We start from the raw sequence: 14,162 nt of genomic DNA on the forward strand, positions 1-14,162 counted from the left end.
CTGCAGAGCGCGCCAATTTTCAAAGGCGCTTCCTGTAAACAAGAGACGGGGGAAGGAAGTAGACCGGGCGGCCAGCAGCTGTTGGAGGGTTGGCGCCTCCCCGCCCGTTGAACAGCATCGGCCGGTGTCGGGCTCGCGGAGAGGGCGCGCGCCGCCCCACCCCACCCCACCGACCGGAGTGGTGATGACCTAACAATCAAGCTGTTCCCCCGGCAGCAGCGGAAGCTTTGATGTCGTGACGAGCGGACCCTTCCCCACCGACCAGCGCAGGGTGTGATGACGTAACAATCGTTCCCTTCCCCACCGACCAGCGCAGGGTTTGATGACGTAACAATCGTTCCCTTCCCCACCGACCAGCGCAGGGTTTGATGACGTAACAATCGTTCTCTTCCCCACCGACCAGCGGAGGGTTTGATGACGTGACGAGCGGACCTTCCCCCGTCCGCGGAGGAGCGCGGTTTTTGATGACCTGACGCCCGGCCCGCTCCCAGGGACGATGCTGTCCGAGGTGCAGCCCTGCCTGCAGCTGCTCCGCATCGGGCCCGGACCGCAGGCCAGCCCGCCGGCGCCCGCCCGCGACCTCTACACCTTCCTGCCCGCCGGCCAGCGCTGCACCTTCCGCCTGGGCCGCCGGCCCGACCTGACCGACCTGTGCCTGAGCTCGGGCGGCGGCCGCGCCGAGGAGCTCATCTCCCGGGTGCACGCCGAGCTGCAGGCCGAGAGGGCGCCGGCCGGAGAGTGGAGGGTGCACATCGTGGACAGGAGCACCAACGGTATGGGGTGGGGGGGTGATTGGTTTGGGGTGGGGGTGTGATTGGTTTGGGGTGAGGAGGGTGATTGGTTTGGGGTGGGGGGGGGTGATTGGGCTGATGGGTGTGTGATTGTGGTGGGGGGCTGATTGGAGTGGTGTGGTGGGGGGGGTGATTGGTGGGGTTTTTTGGGGGTGGGGGGTTGATTAATTGGTGTGGGGGTGGCGGGATGATTGGTGTGGGGTGGGGGGGGGATTGGTGGAGTGAGGAAACAGTTCACGTTTCAACTCAAACTGGTGTGGGTGGGAGGGTGATTGGGGTGTGGGTGGGTTGGGGGGGGTGATGGGTGGGGTGGGGGGGTGATGGGTGGGGTGGGGGGGTGATGGGTGGGGTGGGGTGGGGGGGTGATGGGTGGGGTGGGGGGGGGTGATGGGTGGGGTGGGGTGGGGGGGGGGGTGATGGGTGGGGGGGGGGTGATGGGTGGGGTGGGGGGGGGGTGATGGGTGGGGTGGGGGGGGTGATGGGTGGGGTGGGGTGGGGGGGGTGATGGGTGGGGTGGGGTGGGGGGGGTGATGGGTGGGGTGGGGGGGGTGATGGGTGGGGTGGGGGGGTTGGTGTGGGGGGGTGATTGGTTTGGTGTGGGGGGGGTGGTGGTTGGTGTGGGGGGGTGAGGGGGTGATTGGTTTGGGGTGTGGGTGTGTGATTGGGGTGGGGGTGGGGGATGATTGGGGTGGGAGTGTGTGATTGGTGGGGTGGGAGTGTGTGATTGGTGTAGTGGGGGGGTGATTGGGCTGATGGGTGTGTGATTGTGGTGGGGGGCTGATTGGAGTGGTGTGGTGGGGGGGTGATTGGTGGGGTTTTTTGGGGGTGGGGGGTTGATTAATTGGTGTGGGGGTGGCGGGATGATTGGTGTGGGGTGGGGGGGTGATTGGTGTGGGGTGGGGGGGGTGATTGGTGTGGGGTGGGGGGGGTGATTGGTGTGGGGTGGGGGGGGGTGATTGGTGTGGGGTTGGGGGGGTGATTGGTGGAGTGAGGAAACAGTTCACGTTTCAACTCAAACTGGTGTGGGTGGAAGGGTGATTGGGGTGTGGGTGGGTTGGGGGGGGGTGATGGGTGGGGTGGGGGGGTGATGGGTTGGGTGGGGGGGGGGTTGCTGATGGGTGGGGTGGGGGGGTTGCTGATGGGTGGGGTGGGGGGGTTGCTGATGGGTGGGGTGGGGGGGTTGCTGATGGGTGGGGTGGGGGGGTTGCTGATGGGGGGGGGGGATGGGTGGGGTGGGGGGTGATGGGTGGGGTGGGGGGGTGATGGGTGGGGTGGGGGGGGTTGGTGTGGTGGGGGTTTTTGGTGTGGGGGGTGATTGGGTGTGATTGATTGGTGTGGGGGTGGGGGGGTGATTGGTGTGGGTGGTGATTGGTTTGGTGTGGGGGGTGGTTGTGGGGGGGGTGGTTGTGGTGGGCGTGTTGGTTGTGTGGGGGGGCGTGTTGGTTGTGTGGGGGGGTGGTGGTTGGTGTGGGGGGGGGTGGTTGGTGTGGGGGGGGGTGGTGGTTGGTGTGGGGGGTGGCGGGATGATTGGTGTGGGGTGGGGGGGGGTGATTGGTGTGGGGTTGGGGGGGGTGATTGGTGGAGTGAGGAAACAGTTCACGTTTCAACTCAAACTGGTGTGGGTGGGAGGGTGATTGGGGTGTGGGTGGGTTGGGGGGGTGATGGGTTGGGTGGGGTGGGGGGGGTGATGGGTGGGGTGGGGGGTGATTGATGGGGTGATGGGTGGTGCGGGGTGATGGGAGTGGTGGGGGGGGTTGGTGTGGTGGGGGTTTTTGGTGTGGGGGGGTGATTGATTGGTGTGGGGGTGGGGGGGTGATTGGTGTGGGTGGTGATTGGTTTGGTGTGGGGGGTGGTTGTGGGGGGGGTGGTGGTTGGTGTGTGGGGGGGGTGGTGGTTGGTGTGGGGGGGGTGGTGGTTGGTGTGGGGGGGGGTGGTGGTTGGTGTGGGGGGGGTGGTGGTTGGTGTGGGGGGGGGTGGTGGTTGGTGTGGGGGGGGGGGTGGTGGTTGGTGTGGGGGGGGGTGGTGGTTGGTGTGTGGGGGGTGGTGGTTGGTGTGGGGGGGGGTGGTGGTTGGTGTGGGGGGGGGTGGTGGTTGGTGTGGGGGGGGGGTGGTGGTTGGTGTGGGGGGGGGGTGGTGGTTGGTGTGGGGGGGGGTGGTGGTTGGTGTGGGGGGGGTGGTGGTGGTTGGTGTGGGGGGGGTGATTGGTGGAGTGAGGAAACAGAGTTCACGTTTCAACTCAAACTGAATCCCAAACTCCGTTTTCTCACTCTCTGAACAGGTACAATTCACCCCCTAAAACATCAGCCCAGCTGCTGGGTTACTCCTGAACGAACCCTTGCACACCCACCACCACAATACCCACCAAACTCGTCCAGGACCCCCGCCCCACACACATCGCTCCCACCCCCACCGATCGCCCGCATTTGCAGTTCTGGTGATACTGAAATGTGAACTCAGTTTCTCGCGCGCTCTCTCTCTCTTCCACAAATGCTGCCAGACCTGCTGAATGTTTTTCCCCGGCACTTTCTGTTGTATATCTCTGATCGACAGCACTTTGTTCTTGCCCTGGGTGATGAGGGAACATGGAGGCCACAGGATGATTTAAACAAAAGAACCGATGCGGCTCCGAGGAATCATGATCGATGCAGTCTTTTTAATGTGAGGGGGGGGGCGGTAGAATGGGAATCGGCTTCTTCAGTGTCAGAGCTGTTAGATGCCAACTCGCCGTGTTCCCTGATATAGCTGACACTTGCTCTTTGAATGAGGGAAATATGAGCACTTTCTGTTTGTGTTGGGAATTGTAAACCAAGCTGGCCGTTCTGTCGTGGTACTTGTGACAGATGGTTCATTAGAAGGTGATATGATATTGTTTAATGGGATCAGGCTCTGGAGGGATTGAACGACAGGCACCCGAGGTGGTACTTGTTCTGCTGACTGGGTTGTATAGTAGATGCTGGTGAACTGACTGTGTGAAGGGGAGAGGGAGAAATTATGCCTTTTTTTTTAATGGGGTGCATAATGCAAGGTGTTTAATTCTTGATAAAGATCACACTAATGCCTGTGTCATTGTAGGTACGTTTGTCAATGACGTTCGCATTCCCAAAGGGCAGAGGGCGGAGCTCACTGACGGAGATACAGTCACGTTTGGCCACCCTGATGCTGTGAACATCCGCGAGGGTTCCTTGGCGACCCAGCAGGACTCTGAGTTCTACTTCCTGTTCCAGAAGGTCAGGGTCCGCCCAGCGGACTTTGATGCCATAACCATCCCCAAGGTCCGGAGACAATGCGGATTCCGGCCGGTCTGTTCGACAGACAAGTGCGCCTCTCCCCAGCGGGCCCGGATCCGCAGCCTCACGAAGGTACCCGCCACCTCCCGGGCCACGTTGATCCTGAACTCCATTGGGAGCATCAGCAAGTTGAGATCGCAGCTTTTCATGCTGCACTCGGGGAGCAGCGGGGAGCGGAGCCAGTGCGGCGACCCCGGGGGGGTGCTGGGGAAATTTCAGCACTTCTCTCTGGGTGCGTGTCATCGCGGGAGCGACGCTGGTGTCACCACTCCTGCGCCGAAGAGGCCATGCGATCGGCCGGTGACCAAGCATCGGCGGAAGACCGTTCACACTGTCCTCCCCGACCTGGAGCTGGAGGAGGAGCTCCAGCGGTTTTCAGTCGAGGTGCAGCAAAGTGCCACCAGCCGCCGGCACTGCAAGTCCGAGTCTGACCTGGACCCAGATCTGTATCGACATTTGACCTTGGGTCTCCGAGCCCTCTCGCCTGAGCAAAAACCGGCTCTCAAAAAGCACAAAGTGGAGCAGGAAGGGCACGTCCTCCGAGATTCGATAGAGAACCCACACATCACACCAACTGGGTAAGCTCCTTGAATTTAAAATTGCCATGGCCTCGCTATACATGAAACCCGGCTAGGAATCATCCTCGAGTTTTAGCATCTCGTGTTGAAGTGAGACCTCTTTGACCAAGAGTGGTGGGGACGTGAAACACGCTACCACAGGGCACGGTTGGTGGGGACGTGAAACCCGCTACCACAGGGCACGGTTGGTGGGGACGTGAAACACGCTACCACAGGGCACGGTTGGTGGGGACGTGAAACCCGCTACCACAGGGCGTGGTTGGTGGGGACGTGAAACACGCTACCACAGGGCACGGTTGAAGTTAATAGTGTGGATACATTTGCGGGAACAAGAGGGAGAAGGGGAAGAGAGGATTACGGTAACAAATTTACATGGGGAAAGATGGGAGGCGGCTCGAGTAAAGCCAAGTCGCCATTGTCCCAGCAACCATTGGCTGCTTGACCCTTTTGAGGGCAAAGAGCTGACTGGTGGTGAATTAACCTGAGGATCACCACACGAGGGGCAAGGTTGAGAAGGCGGGGCCTGTGAATGACCTCAGCCGGTGCGGGAATTGAACCCGCGCCGTTGGCCTCGCTCGGCATCACGAACCAGCTGTGCAGCGGAGCATAAACTCCAGCCGATACTGGATGGGCTGAATGGTTTGTTCATGTGCCGTGTCTCCCGTGTGATGGTTTGGATGTGTTTCATCAAGGTAAATGTTTGTTAATTATGCCCAAAGGTGGGCAGCACGTTGGCACAGTGGTTAGCACGTGTGGAGTTTGCACATTCTCCCCGTGTTGGCGTGGGTCTCACCCCACAACCCAAAGATGTGCAGGGTAGGTGGATTGGCCGCGCTAAATTGCCCCTTAATTGGAAAAAAATGAATTGGGTATTATTTTTTTTTAAAAGATGAGCAGGATAGGTGGATTGGCCACAGTAAATTGCCCCTTTAATTGGGGGAAAAAGAATTGGGTACTCTAAATTTATGACAAGAAAAGAAAATGTCCAAAGATGCCCAGGTTGTGTGGATTGGCCATGCTGAATTGCCCCTTAGGTAATGAGGAGTGTGGAGATAAGTGTAGCGATAAGTCTTTACATACAAGTGTTTTACAGCAGGGATTGTGAGACCAGAGGGAACACTTAAACATTCTGGCGAGAAGCTGCTGGCGCAGTTAACGGGCAGTGGGATTAGTTTTGGATTACTCTTTAACAGAGTTACCGCAGATGTGCCTGATGGATGAATGACTTCCTTCCGTGCTGCATTCAAATGGAGAGTTCAAAATTGGCTTCCAATCATCGATGGTTACAGCGCAGAAGTAGGCCATTGGGCCCATCGAGCTTGTGCAGCTCCCTACATTTAGCTCCTCACACGGTTCCCCTTTCTCTGTTGTCCTGCAAGGTTCCCTTTAGATGTTTATCTAGTTTCCCTTTGAAAACCACAATTGGTTCTAAGATGCTGAGATATGGTCCCAAAGTTTACTATCTGCAATGCTAGCCTTCTCTATAAAGATTTTTGCCGTTCGTTTTAACTGTCAGAGTTGTGCATTGCTGTGTGCAGAAAACCCTAGCTACTCATTGCACAAAATGTTGTGCGAAGTAAAATGAAATGTCGGCATGGCGGAATTAATGTTCGAGGCGGGATGGTCAGCTTGTATTAACTGAGCAGGGTAGCACAGTGGTTAACACTGTTGCTTCAAGCGCCAGGGTCCCAGGTTCGTTCCCAGCTTGGGTCACTGTCTGTGCGGAGTCTGCATGTTCTCCGCACGTTCTCCCCGTGTCTGCGTGGGTTTAGAGAATTTACAATGAACTCTGCACATTCATCTGCAACTGCTAGGGAAAGCAAAGGGTAATTAGGTTAATTGATTGGCTGAAAGACGTGAATTGCTGCATATGATTTGTTCTTCCGAGCACTCGGGAGCTGGTAAGATAGTTGGAATTGTATTGGGTGAGCGAGTGGTTTGGTGTTTGAGAGGCGAGATCAGTACCGATGGAGAATAGGTGGTCATTGAATTTTGCAATAAAAGAGATTGCAGTGCGGAGTGCATCATTGCAGAGGATCAATGTGAATTTCGTAAGACTAGTTTCCCTGAGCTGTGACGGTCGTGTTGCCTGCCAGGAGTTAAGGACATCTGGAGGCGGACTTTGAGCAAGAGGCGGGGAATGCAGTTGTCGTGGTTCACATAAGAACCAGCAACGCAAGTGGAACTAGAAATGATGTTCTGTCGAGAGCGTTTGAAGATTAAAATGCAGAACATCAACGGTAATCATCTCTGGATTGTTACCTCCGACACATGCCAGTTGGCATAGATTAGAGAATTGAGCTGGTGGCTCGGATAATGGTGTGGGAAGCCATGATGTGGAGGTGCCGGCGTTGGACGGGGAGGGCACAGTATGAAGTCTTACAACACCAGGTTAAAGTCCAACAGGTTTGTTTGGAATCGCTAGCTTTCGGAGCGCAGCTCCTTCCTCGGGTGACTCACCCGATGAAGGAGGTGTGGGAAGAGAAGGGTTTTGATTCATGGGACACTCTCTCTAGTAGTCTGGAAAGAGAATCCGTTCCGTCAGGGTGGGCTCCTCTCGAACCCGACTGAGGCCAGTGTCCTGGCAAATCGTACAGCCAGGGCTTTAAACTAACGGAGCGGGAGGAGGGTTCGGGTAAAGGAAGATTTGGAAATCAAAGTGAAAAGACGAGGCAGCAATAGGGAAGTGGAATGGGAAGGAACCAAAGGTTTAACTGTCGTTCTCCATCAGTTCCAATAACACTCAAAACTCAACACTATCCAGGGTGCTTGACTGGCACCCCATCCACCATTGTAAACATTCGCTCCCTCCATCACCGAAGCACAGTGGCAGCGTGCGTACCATCTATAAGATGCACTGCAGAAACTCACTGAGGCTCCTTTGAAAGCACTGTCCAAACCTGTGACATCTACCACCGAGAAGGCCAAGGGTAACATACATGGCAACACCACCACAGGGAAGTTCCCCTCCGAGTCACACCACACTGACTTTGAAATATGTCGCCGTTTGCTTTAAGCGGTGAGTAAGGTCCATGCAGAGAATAGTAATAAAAGAATAAAATTAAAGGCTCTTTTTATTTGAATGTGAAGCATCTACTAGCTGTGATAGCTAAACTAGGGGCACAGAGATCAAATTGTTATTACAGAGACATGGTTACATGATGACCAAGGTTGGAAAATAAATATTCCAGAGTACACAATGGTGGACATGGCAACATCTTGAATGTACAAAATAGCAAGAGTAGGCCATTCGGCCCCTCGAGACTACTCCGTTATTCAATAAGATCATGGCTGATCTGTGTGTGTTTCAAACTCCACGTTCCCATCTAGCCCCCCTCCTCTCCACCCTGCCAATTGGGCGAGGGAATCGATCTACCTCCACCTCAAAGTTATTCAATGACCCTTGCTTCCTGAAGCAGTGAGCTCCAAAGTCGCATAAGCGCCAGAGGAACTGTCCCAAAAGGACGACCCTTAATTTTAGTACATTGCCCCTGAGTTGTGGACTCCCCTACACCAACTTTGTCAAGAACGTTCAGGATCTTATAAACTTCAATCAAGTCACCCATCACTTTAAACTCCAGTGTAACCGAGCCAAATTTGTCCAACCTTTCCTTATAAGATAACCTGCTCATTCCAGGTATCAATGAGTTAACCTGTGAACTGCCTCCAACACGTTTCTATCCTTCCTTCATTTAAGGAAGCCAAAACTGCCCTCAGTATTTGGGATGCTGTCTCACCAATGCCCTGCGTAACCGAAGCATGAAATCCTTACTGTTCGGCTCAATTCCTCTTGTAATCGAGGATTACATTCTGTTGGGCAGCACGGTGGCGCAGTGGGTTAGCCCTGCTGCCTCACGGCTCCGAGGTCCCGGGTTCGATCCCGGCTCTGGGTCACTGTCCATGTGGAGTTTGCACATTCTCCCCGTGTCTGCGTGGGTTTCGCCCCCACAACCCAAAGATGTGCAGGCTAGGTGGATTGGCCACGCTAAATTGTCGTTAATTGGAAAAAATTAATTGGGTACTCTAAATGTATTTTTTAAAAAGGGATTACATTCCGTTAGCCGCCATAAATGCTTGCTGTACCTGCAACTTGCGACTTATGCACAGGAACACCTAGATCCCTCTGCACCATGTCTCAAAGCACCTTTACATCCACTGAAGTACTTTTGAAGTGTAGCAGCTGTTTTATTTACCCAAAAACGGCAGCCAATTGGCGCACAGCCAATCCCCACAAGGAGCAAAGCGATAATCTCTTTTTGTGATGCTGAACTCCCAGGAAACAGTGACCATAACGAGGTACAATTGAAATGAAATTTAGCTTGAGTGAGAAATGTGGATCAGAAACAATTGTGCTAAACTTGAGTCCGGGTAATTACAACGAAACGAGGGCGGAGTTGATCGGAGTGGACTGGGAAAGGAGTTTTGCAAAAATGGCAGTCGAAGTCTGCGAAAATAGTTCTTGACTCAACAGAAATGTATCCCGATGAGGAAGGAGGATTCTAGGAAGGGAATCAATCAACCAATCAAGGATGGTATTAAACTGAAAGAAAGAACGTACAATGTGATAAGCCAGAGGATTGAGAGGTTTTTTTTTGAGGGAGAAGAAAAACTATAAGGTCACTGCTTTGGTCTGCCGCTTCTATTTTCAGGAGTTCCGAAACTGACCGGTGAAAGATTTCAGGAATGCCGCAATATTTACAGGAATGCCGCAATATAATGCAATGGATCGCGGTGCCGGAAATGGGGAAAGACAGCAGCGTCGCCCATTTATCGACTGACTTGTGATTTTTCTTTCAGAAAGAAACGAGGGCGGCCTCGGAAGCATCCGCTGGGCGCCATCCCGCTGGGGCCGGAGGTCATGTGCAAGGTCTTCACGCACACACTCTGCGCGGCAGAGCAGTGCGCTGCAGAGCGGTGCCGGATACCCCAGGAGGACACCGTGGAGTGGGTGCAGTGCGACGACTGCGACGCCTGGTACCATGTCGCCTGTGTTGGCTGCAACTACAGCGCGATGAAGGAGGCCTCCGCGGAGTTCCACTGTGGCTGCACGTAACAGTCAGTCTGCCCCAAATCAAAAGACACGACCTCCGTAACGCCGTCCCGTCCGTCAGGGTTCTCTCTTTTTCAGAACTGGAGTGAAAATGTCAGCCATCTTTGTTTGTCCAGCCTACTGGCCTTTCCTTCTCTCGTTTCCTATCTGGGGGTCTTGTGGTTTACATGGCTACTTGTTTGCTGTGATTGTGGAGTGTCGCTGCTGAGTGGGACTTGCCAAGTGAATGAAAGGAAAGCATGTTTTAGTTTCAGAGGAGGGAACGCTTTACTTCTGCTCGCCAAAGAGCCACCATGGGGGCAAATCCGACATTGTCAGCCGCAGACAACAGCTGGGATGCTTGGACTTTGTCTGGACCTCCAATTGTTTTGATGTCCTTGAGGGGGGGGGAGGAATGCTGAATCTTGTTTCCGATAAACTGTTTTTCATGTCAACTCCAAAGATTAACATACAATATTCGGATGTTTAGCGGACCTACTTAAAAGGCAATCCTGATCCCGTCAGTGGAGTGGCAGGCTTCTATTGTACGTCACACAATAAGAGCCATTTCTTCGATGGCTTCATCAGTGTGCCCCCTGCTGGAGGGTTGAACCAAACTCCCCGGTGCGATCTGACGTTGCCGTTTGCAGTCCTGACAGTACAGAGCTACGATACGGTCAAAGTCAGCATTGTTTACCGGGGAGTACAGCAAACCCACAAAGGATTCCCAATCCTCTGTCGGAAATTGGCTCGAGGGAAGACTTGGCTGTACGTTTGTGTAGACCGAGTATTCCCAATTTGGCACTTGGCGGAGTCCATACCATGTGGCAAATGATACCTTAAAGTGAGAGGGTTCTTTCAGGAACGGTTCCCGTGAGCCTTTCTAGTCGCAGGTGTTTGTTGTAAATGTTGTCTTTGTCTGAAGTACACTTTGGGCTTCCAGGGATTGGGTTGGGGGTGAGGGAGAGCAAGGATATTCGACCAAGCTGAGTGACTGAAGGAGGCAGAATCGAGCGGCTGGGCCCTGGCTCTTTATGGCAGAGCCCAGTGGGTTCACAGGTAGACCCAATCAGGGAGACGCTATACGCCTACCGTATCTATCCATTGCCCCCGAGATGTGCTTTCACGGCCTATGAGGGGTATTGGAAAGGCAGTCACCCTTTTTTAGGTAAACACTCTTATGGAATTTTTTGCCTGCATTCCGCGGAGGCCTTTTCCTGTTCTTCTTCGAGGCCCGAGCACCAATACTATTGGCGGACAAGCCTGTACTCCTGATACAACCGTAGACCCACGAAGGGTGGTCACCTGGTTGCGATGCCTTGACCCGCTTGTAACCGCTGGCACGGTCAGCGTTTGGTGCCAATCCCTAATTGCCGTTGCCTGATGTGTGTGTGGATTTTTTTGGGGGGGCGGGGGGGGTGAAGCACGATCAGTTTGCTCTTAAAATTTTGTGTTTGAAAGTTTGTTGTGAGTGTGGGGAAGTTGCCATTTTATTTTCACAAACCAGACCTCCTCCTTCAGAAGGATGAGGGAATCTTAGCTTCGGTAAGCAACACCGAAGCCAGGATGTCCATTACAAGAATGCACTTCAACTGAGCTCTATTGTGGGGCAGCACGGTGGCGCAGTGTTAGTACTGCTGCCTCACAGCGCCGAGGTCCCAGGTTCGATCCCGGCTCTGGGTCACTGTCCGTGTGGAGTTTGCGCATTCTTCCCGTGTTTGCGTGGGTTTTGCCCCCACAACCCAAAGATGTGCCGGGTGGGCGGATTGGCCACGTTAAATTGCCCCTAAATTGGAAAAAATGAATTGGGTACACTAAATCTATTTTTTAAAAACTTGAGCTCTATTGTGACAGTAAAGCATTTTGAAACAGAGAGCATTAAATTCGCCTTTGGCATTTCACAACAAAAAAAACTTTGTTTAAAGCGAGAAAGATTCTCGGCTTTAGAATGATGACACACACAAGTGCTTCCCAAGGAATCTCCAACCGTGACCCCCGTATGGTGGGAAAGTATTTAATGCGAAAGGATTCTGAAAACCCACCTGCCCCCTGGCTTTTTGGAAGCCGGAATCGGACCTGGAAAGGTCGGTCAGTCGGGCCACGTCCGCAGAGGATTTCAACATGGGGGCTCGCCACCTCAGAATCTTGTCTCGTCACCCCACTGGGAGGGGGAGTCACGACCTGCGGTCTGGGAAGCCCTGCATCGTGTGTAATAGCAGGGGGGGGGGGTGGGGGGGGAAAGAGCTGTGCTAAACCTTTATAAATCACTGATTGAAGACCTGGTCACCCCGAAGTGCTTTACAGCATTGAAGTACTTTTGAAGACACCTGTGTAATGTCGGTAAACAGAGGAGACACAAAAGTGGGGGTGAAAAGATGAGCAGAATTTTTATTGCAAAGCATGTGGATGGAATAAACTGCCTGGAATGTTGGTGGGAGCAACTCTCACTCGGTTGATTCCTTCGCTTTGGGGAATGGGGGTGAAATTACAGGGTAAGAGTGGAGCGTAGGGCTAGCTGGACAGCTCCTTCAAAGAGCTAGCACTGGCACTGTGGGCTGAATGGCCTCCCTCTGATGTACTATTATCCTTTTTTCTCAATTGAGCAATTTCCTTTTTATCTATCTTCATTTTGTACATTTCCAAAATTTTAAAGCACTTAATTGTGGATCTTGCTGTATTTATTTATTTTTGGGGAGAAATGGTATCAGCAGCTCCCTTCGCAACCAACGTTTTGTTTGACCTTTCCTGACACTGGTCACTTTTTCTTGGTCAGCCGCTGCCTTTTCAATCGCGACGGATGAATTTGGCTTGGTTGAGGAATTGCACTGTGTTTGGGCAGATGGGGCGGGGAGGCCATTGTGGAGGTGAATGCGAATGCTGCACGTTCCGGATTTGAAAACTCTTGTCACTGCCACGTTTCCCCTCATCCGCCGGGAAATACAAACGGAGTAAAAATGAACCAGCGTGTTCGGCCAACTTCAGGGAATCTGCTGATGTGGATTTTCCTGCCAGAGACATGGATCGGAAAGCGCAGGCCTCCGCTGTGAGAGTGGCCCCCGGTGCTGTCTTGTTTCAATACCTTTTCCCTTCTCTGAGATCTCTCCCACTGGATGGAGCCCATCCACTGTGTCGAAAGAAACCAATGTTTGTGGACCTAACTATTAAACTAGCAGTTATTGTTATTAACTGGCGCTTTGAAAATCAGGGCCAGGCCGAGTGAATTTTATTGTGGGTAACCAACCTCCTGACCAAAATGGTGGGTGGGTGGTTATCATCAATACCACTGTGCGTGCCATGGTTGGTAAAGTTTGTGTGATTTGCACCGTGACCTGCCGGCATTAAGCTGGCTGACAGGTTAGAGATTATTTTGTACTTTATATTGCTTAGTGTGTGGGGTGGGGGGAGAGAGAGAGAAAGGGGCAGAGCAAATGCATTTAAATTGTTTTCTCGTCCACGTTTCGTTGAAACTAAGAGGTTGTTGTGCATGGTGCAATTTGACGTACCCCCTTAAAACTGGATCGTACCGTTAAGCAGTTTATCCATTTCCGGATGGAAACATGGAAGTTCCCCCAACACCCATCGGGAGACACCCTTGGGTTCGACCCTTGCTTTGCATCAGTTTGCTGATCTCAATTGGTGAGGTAGGGGGTCCAGTGGCCTCGGGGGGGGGGGGGGGAAGAGGAGAAATGAGCAGATTCCTGGTGGAAGTCTGCAAGCTGGGTGTGAGTAGCTCAGACTGTAGTTGTGAATCTAGTTCCGATGTTTCACTACGCACAATCCAGTGGGTCAAATCAAAGTTTCTGAAGATTATTTATATATGACAGTGAGAAATCTGGAATCCGGGCTTTGTGAATCAGTCATTTAAAGTGAGCTGGGGGCCTGGGGTGGGGGGGTTAACCTAAGCCTGAACGTGCTTTCTGCAAATCATGATTTCTTTGATGCTTCCTCCTTCAAATCATTGCAAGCCTTAAAGGCTTTAAAAAAAAAACAGGAGCAGGGCTTTTGTGGGGAACGCCTTGCTTTTGACTGACCATCGCCCCCTTTTGAAATAGAATAAAATAGTATGTCGGGTGTTTTGTCTGTTTGCGCAGGGGGGGGTGGGGGGAGGAGATTATGCATACATAATCAGGAGATTCTTAACCAAACAGAACTCAGCTACATGTATCAATCAATAAGCGTATATTCTGTTTAGGTGAAGGTGTAATTTTCTTAACAGTGCGTCTTGTAAAGGTCACTGGATTTTACTTTGTCAGAATGTGTTAATGAAACCTGCCTTCATCGTAACTGTCTAAATATAAATTGTAGAAAGGTTCTTGTATCACTGCCAATATTCAATAAATTAAACTGCCAGAAAGTGTCATTTTTTTTCCCCCCAATTATCTACTGTATTCAGAGCTGGTCAAGAAATTGCACCTGGGGCCTGAGCTGGTCTTAATCTCGCATCGAACAGTGCCCCACAACAGGTGTACCAATGAGA

At 52.8% G+C, this 14,162-nt stretch overlaps 1 protein-coding gene across 1 annotated transcript; it reads left to right on the forward strand.

The window, feature by feature from the left end:
* Positions 1-14,045, forward strand: tcf19l (transcription factor 19 (SC1), like). Its single transcript, XM_072475721.1, has 3 exons — positions 1-773; positions 3,864-4,656; positions 9,454-14,045. The coding sequence occupies exons 1-3, from the start codon at positions 497-499 to the stop codon at positions 9,707-9,709; spliced, it is 1,326 nt and encodes a 441-aa protein (XP_072331822.1). The 5' UTR covers positions 1-496; the 3' UTR covers positions 9,710-14,045.
* Positions 14,046-14,162: the final 117 nt, after the last annotated feature.

Source organism: Scyliorhinus torazame, chromosome 14 (assembly GCF_047496885.1).
Source record: "Scyliorhinus torazame isolate Kashiwa2021f chromosome 14, sScyTor2.1, whole genome shotgun sequence".
NCBI classification, from domain to species: Eukaryota; Metazoa; Chordata; class Chondrichthyes; order Carcharhiniformes; family Scyliorhinidae; genus Scyliorhinus; species Scyliorhinus torazame.

Excerpts from the sequence above, each read along its gene's own strand:
- tcf19l (XM_072475721.1), top strand. The coding sequence starts at position 497 with ATGCTGTCCGAGGTGCAGCCCTGCCTGCAGCTGCTCCGCATCGGGCCC. Across the intron at positions 774-3,863 it reads CGTGGACAGGAGCACCAACG|GTACGTTTGTCAATGACGTT; the intron begins GTATGGGGTGGG and ends GTGTCATTGTAG. Across the intron at positions 4,657-9,453 it reads CCACACATCACACCAACTGG|AAAGAAACGAGGGCGGCCTC; the intron begins GTAAGCTCCTTG and ends TTTTTCTTTCAG.